Source organism: Mandrillus leucophaeus, unplaced genomic scaffold, assembly GCF_000951045.1.
Source record: "Mandrillus leucophaeus isolate KB7577 unplaced genomic scaffold, Mleu.le_1.0 Scaffold54, whole genome shotgun sequence".
Classification (NCBI taxonomy): Eukaryota; Metazoa; Chordata; class Mammalia; order Primates; family Cercopithecidae; genus Mandrillus; species Mandrillus leucophaeus.
Window position 1 is genome coordinate 2,013,901 of NW_012105808.1, and position 5,612 is coordinate 2,019,512.

Consider the following 5,612-nt stretch of genomic DNA (forward strand, 5'->3'; position numbering starts at 1 on the left):
GCCGGGCCGAGGCCAGACCCCAGGCTGGCGGGGGAGGGGACTCAGATGTGAGTCACCCGGGAGCCCCCAGTCGACCGTGGGAGACGTTGTCATGCGGGGCCTGCCCGCCTCGTTCCTAAGCAGCCTTCCTGGGGCGGCGGAGTCCTGCAGGCGGCCGTGCCTGGCGCACAGGCGTGGCTCCAACACGAACTAGCCTGTGGCCTCACCAAGCCTCAGTTTACCCTTTTGCATAATGCACATAAGCATCCCCCCTGCTTCTGAGGTCTTGGATTAAATCATCCATGAATCGGGAGGGGTGGAGGGTGCCAGATCCGCACCACGCTCAGTGCAGGTCAGCGCCCACCCCGGAGTGAGAAATAAAGGTGGCCGTCATCCTTGCACGTGGGCCTGGGGTGGCGGCGTGCAGCTGCAGCCTGCACCATTCCCCCCAACAATGGCTTTCTCCTCGGCCTGGAGGCCTCCGCACGGGCAAAGCCTGGAACGCCAGGCAGCTGGCGGGGGCGGGGCCACGCCACCTGCACCTCCCACGCGCACCCCACCCTGAAACTCGCGGGGTCGGCGAGGGGGCGCCCGCTTTCTTCTCCAGAGTGCCCCGGGCTTTGCAACCTCCCACTTTCGGGGCCCTGGAGGAGGCCTCCTGCGACCACCAGGTGACAGATGATGTGTACTGAGCGCTGTCAGCCGTATTTTATGTCATGCTCTGCAAACCAGCGAGGCCGGCGCTGCAGCCCCATTACTCAGACAGGAATATAGAGGCCGGGAAAAGCGAAATCACCCAGGGGCTGGGGTCGCCGCAGCCAGGAGAGACTCCGGTCATCACCACGACCTGGGCGAGATCAGGCTGCAAACGGGGCCCCTTCCCGGTGCAGCCCCTCCACCCCCAGCAGAACTTGGGAAAGGCGCAGTCCGGGACTCTCCGCGCATCGGGAGGGGATTCCAGGCCCCCCCCAGGCGAAAGTCCGGGCCGCCTCGCGCGCTGGAAATCCCGCGCGCGCCCCGAACCGCGGCTCGGCTGCCGGGAAATCAGGAGAAAAAAACTTCTGCTTTTTTTTTTTCTTTTCTGGCATTCGCGGTCACCTACCCGGCCCCCGCGCGCCCTCCTCCCGGTTCTCGCCCCCACGTGGGGCGCCCCCACACGGCGCTCCGCCCCCTCCTCGCCGTCGGCCAACCGCAGAGCTGTCTGCACTCTCCGTTGTCCTTCCACCAATAGGAGGGGTGAATGACTCCACTGAGGCCACGCCCCAGCAGTCAAGTCCTATAAAAATCGGTGCCGGAGGCTCCCCGCTCACATCGCCGAGGCTTCGGACTACGGTTGGTTTCTGAAACTTGCCGGATTATTTTCGCCAAGGATTTTGCAACATTTTTTTCCGCCTTTTCTGGAAGGATTTCGCTGCTTCCCGAAGGTCTTGGACGAGCGCTCCAGCTCCGTGGGAAGGTTTTGGGCTCTCTGGCGCGGATTTTGCAATTTCTCCCTGGGGACTGTCGTGGAGCCGCGTCCACTGTGGATTATAATTGCAACATGACGCTGGAAGAGCTCGTGGCGTGCGACAACGCGGCGCAGAAGTAAGTAGCCGGGGCCGCCGCCGTCTGAGGTCGGCCGGGACGGGATGGGTCGGGTTGGGCCGGGCCGGGAGCGGAATGTAGCACCCGGTGGTCCGCCCGTCACTGATCCCTCTCTCCTGGCCTCAGGATGCAGACGGTGACCGCCGCGGTGGAGGAGCTGTTGGTGGCCGCTCAGCGCCAGGATCGCCTCACAGTGGGGGTGTACGAGTCGGCCAAGTTGATGAATGTGTGAGTCAGACCCCCTCCCCGGGCCGGGCGCGGGTGGGACGGGACCTCCCCTCCTCTCTGGACGCTTTCCACACGCTTGTCTCGCATGGGGCTGGGACTTCCCCAAGTGCCACCCGCTGTGGATGCAGAGCTTCTCTGCTGTTTTGTGGATTGGGGGCTGCCGTATCCTGATGCATCGTCTGCAAGCGCCCCTCCCGCTGTGGGCCTGTCTCCCCACACCCCACACTTTGAACCGTGTGCCTTCCCCGCCCCCCACCGTCACCAGCTTGCAGAGGCAATCCCCTGCACCCCTGCAGTTTCTCTTTTGCTCTTGCACGCTCCTTTTTTTGCAAACTCCCCCTGCACGGTGGCCTCTCCCCTGTTCCCGGCTGACCCACCGCTTCCCTTTGGCCCCCTCAGGGACCCAGACAGCGTGGTCCTCTGCCTCTTGGCCATTGACGAGGAGGAGGAGGATGACATCGCCCTGCAAATCCACTTCACGCTCATCCAGTCCTTCTGCTGCGACAACGACATTAACATCATGCGGGTGTCGGGCATGCAGCGCCTGGCACAGCTCCTGGGAGAGCCGGCCGAGACCCAGGGCACCACTGAGGCCCGAGACCTGCATTGTCTCCTGGTCACGGTGAGTCGGGCCTCTGCCCTGACCTGCCACGCCCGGGCACCTGGGCCGGTGTTTGTCAACAAAGTCGGGCTGACTGGTCCTGCACAGCTCAGCGTTCAACCATGCTTGGCATGTCCCGTGGGCAGCCGGGCTGGGGCCTCCTCACCCAGGGAGCTATTTTGAGCCTGCCTGTTTTCCCCACACATGGGGCCCCGGGAGAGGGAGGCTCCCACTAAACCCCTTCTTTTCCTCTCCCACAGAACCCTCACACGGACGCCTGGAAGAGCCACGGCTTGGTGGAGGTAGCCAGCTACTGCGAAGAAAGCCGGGGCAACAACCAGTGGGTGCCCTACATCTCTCTTCAGGAACGCTGAGGCCCTTCCCAGCAGCAGAACCTGTTGAGTTGCTGCCAAAAACAAAAAATAAAATAAATATTTGAACCCCCCTCCCCCCCAGCACAACCCCCCCAAAACAACCCAACCCACGAAACCATCGGGGGCAGAGTCGTTGGAGACTGAAGAGGAGGAGGAGGAGGAGGAGAAGGGGAGTGAGTGGCCGCCCCCAGGGCGGAGATCGGGGAGCTGGCGGCCGCCGATCCGATGGAGGAGAAGTGGGGACCCAGGCCAGCAGGAGACAGGACCCCGGAGCTCAGGCCTTGGGATGGAGCAGAAGCTGGAGTGGCGGGGCACGCTGCCGCCTTGTCTATCACGGAGGGTCCAGACTCTCCACTTGAGGGTGGAATGAGACTGACTGCAACCCCCACCCTCCTTGAGACTGGAGCTGGCGTCTGCAGACCAGAGACCTGGTTGAACTTGGTTGGTGCTTGTCTGCACCCTCGACAAGACCACACTTTGGGACTTGGGAGCTGGGGCCGAAGCTGCTCTGTACCCATGAACTCCCAGTTTGCGAATCATAGAGACAATCTATTTTGTTACTTGCACTTGTTACTCGAACCACTGAGAGCGAGATGGGAAGCACAGATATCTATATTTTTATTTCTACTATGATGACCTTGTAATAAATTTCTAAAGCTTCTGGGTGCTTGTATGTTTTCGGCTTCTGAGAACAACCGGGACCCCTGCCCCCTCCCCTGGGACACGCTTCACACCCCCCCTCCCCACCTCTCCTCCGCAACCCCTGCCAGCTCACCAGGAAGTGTTACTCAAGCCCCTGTTAGCAGCTCCAGGCTCCCGTGCGAAACAGTACCTCTTCCCTGCAGCAGGCGCCTCCACCGACTCCAACAAATCTATGCCTATTTTTTTTTTTTTTTTCTTCTCCTCCTACCCTGTAGCAATTAAGAGACCGGTTTATTACGAAACCTGGCCGCCGTGCCACCGCTGTTACTGGCTGTGCAGGAGCCAGCCCTAAGCTCTGGGCACATATGGAGGCATTTCGGCGGGAGGGGGTGCTGGCTGCAGCCCCTGATCGCCCCGGCGGCCGCCACCGCAGCCCAAGGTCCAGAGCGGTCAATGGGGCACCTGGGACCACACAGCGAGGTGAGCTCAGGACTTGAAAGGAAGAGCTCCTTTGGAGGATTCCGCAGGGAGTGCCCCGCACCCACCACAGCCGTCTCCATCCCAGGATAGGCCTCTCTTTTGCACTAAAGAAAAGAACTTTTTTTTTTTTTTTTTTTTCCGCAAACTAAAATCAACAAGCAGAAAAATACCCCAGGAAGTCGGCCTCCGGGCCAGCTGGCCTTGGCACAGTGCTGCGTTTTGCCTCTAAACCGAAACTGCGAGCCCTGGCCAGCCACCTCCTACTTCTCCCAAAGTTGCAGGCGCGGTGGTGACTCCCCCTGCCCCGGGCTGGGAGCGTGGCCCAGCCCTTCCGTGCCCGGCCTCAGTCTTCCCGCCCCGGGTCTGCAGGGTGGGCCCGCCCTGGCCGGGCGCAGGGACGACCTTGGCTCCCCTCTGCCATGCAGCCCCAAGCCTGAGAACTAAGGAGGAGTGTGGAGAGGGTGGGGTGGTCCTGCCCGCAGGCCGCGACCTTTCCACGGAGCCTCACGTGGGCGCATGAGGAAAACCCCAGCGGCTCCCTGGGAGTCACGGGGATCGGGGGAGCCCCGGCCGGGGAGGGCGAGAGAGGGAGGGGGAAGTCCCAGAGGGAGAAGGGGGGAGGGGGGAGGGGATCCCGCCTGGGGCTAGGAGGAGGGGAGAACTGAAGTGGGGAAAGGGGAGCCCAGAAGGGGAAGGGGAATCCCCCACAGCCCTGAACCAACAGGGAAATCCCGGGAGGGGGTAGACAGGCAGCAGGAGTCCCGAAGGGGTTGGAGGAGGGGGGAATGGAGGCGAAGAGGCGGGAGCCCCGAGGGAGTAGGGGATGATGGGGTGGGGATCCCTGAGATGGCGCCCAAGCGGGGAGGGCGCCTGGGAAGGGGTACAGAGGGCGAGGGGCTCTTGAGGGATTGGGCTGCAGGAGAACATGGGGGGCCAAAACCCAAGGAGGGAAGGACCAGGTGGGGCAAGGGTCGGTCTAGTGGCGGCCTGCAAAAGTTATGGCTTTTCTTTTTCTTTCTTTTGAGACAGTCTCACTTCATCGCGGGGGCTGGAGTGCAGTGGCGCGATCTCGCCTCACTGCCTGAGTTCAAGCGATTCTCCTGAGCAGCTGGGACTACAAGCACCCACCACCACGCCCAGCTAATTTTTGTATTTTTAGTAGAGATGGGGTTTCACCATGTGGGCCAGGCTGGTCTCGAACTCCTGACCTCAGGTGATCCGCCCACCTTGGCCTGCAAAGTGCTGAGATTACAGGTCTGAGCCACCGCTCCCATTCTCTGTCTCTGCCATTGGTCAAGCTCCTAGGGTAGGGAGGCGAGGCCGGCTTGGAGGGCTATGCCCCCTGGGATGGGCGGGTCTGTCTCCATCCTGATTCTTCCATTCCTGCTCCTTAGTCTCTGGAACAGTGCAGCCAGATCTCAGGCTCCTGAGCCCCAAGCAGAGACAGGGCATGGAGGGGCCCCAGTGGTGGGACCCTCAGCCAGGACCTTCACCTGTCTGTGCCTCAGTTTCTCCCTCTGAAAAATGGGGATAATGCTACCTAGCTCATAGACTGTTGAGGAGATTCAATGATATATAGATTCCTGGGCCGGCCCCGTGGCTCACTCTCTGTAATCCCAACACTTTGGGAGGCTTGGGGGAGGTGGGGAGGAATCCCTGAACCCAGGAGTTCGAGACCAGCACGGATAAACATAGGGAGACCCAGGTCTCTACAAAAAAATTTT

The 5,612-nt window shown here is 61.5% G+C and overlaps 1 protein-coding gene across 6 annotated transcripts; it reads left to right on the forward strand.

The window, feature by feature from the left end:
- Positions 1–619: 619 nt before the first annotated feature.
- GADD45B (growth arrest and DNA-damage-inducible, beta) lies at positions 620–4,061 on the forward strand. 6 transcript variants are annotated; one of them, XR_001007927.1, is made up of 5 exons: positions 620–1,563; positions 1,690–1,791; positions 2,191–2,413; positions 2,653–2,895; positions 4,051–4,061. XR_001007927.1 is itself a non-coding variant. In XM_011997445.1 (4 exons), exons 1-4 carry the CDS (start codon positions 1,520–1,522, stop codon positions 2,764–2,766), a joined length of 483 nt encoding a protein of 160 aa, XP_011852835.1. In that variant the 5' UTR covers positions 620–1,519; the 3' UTR covers positions 2,767–3,429. The 6 variants fall into 6 exon arrangements, 5 of the variants coding, with proteins under 5 accessions (XP_011852835.1, XP_011852834.1, XP_011852836.1 ...); XM_011997445.1 differs by lacking the exon at positions 4,051–4,061 and having other exon boundaries at positions 2,653–3,429; XM_011997444.1 differs by lacking the exon at positions 4,051–4,061 and having other exon boundaries at positions 620–1,592; positions 2,191–3,429.
- The last annotated feature ends 1,551 nt before the right edge of the window (positions 4,062–5,612 follow it).

Coding starts and splice junctions, on each gene's coding strand:
- GADD45B (XM_011997442.1), top strand. CDS start 1,877: ATGGGGCTGGGACTTCCCCAAGTGCCACCCGCTGTGGATGCAGAGCTT. Junction 2,414..2,652: donor TGCATTGTCTCCTGGTCACG/GTGAGTCGGGCC, acceptor CCTCTCCCACAG/AACCCTCACACGGACGCCTG.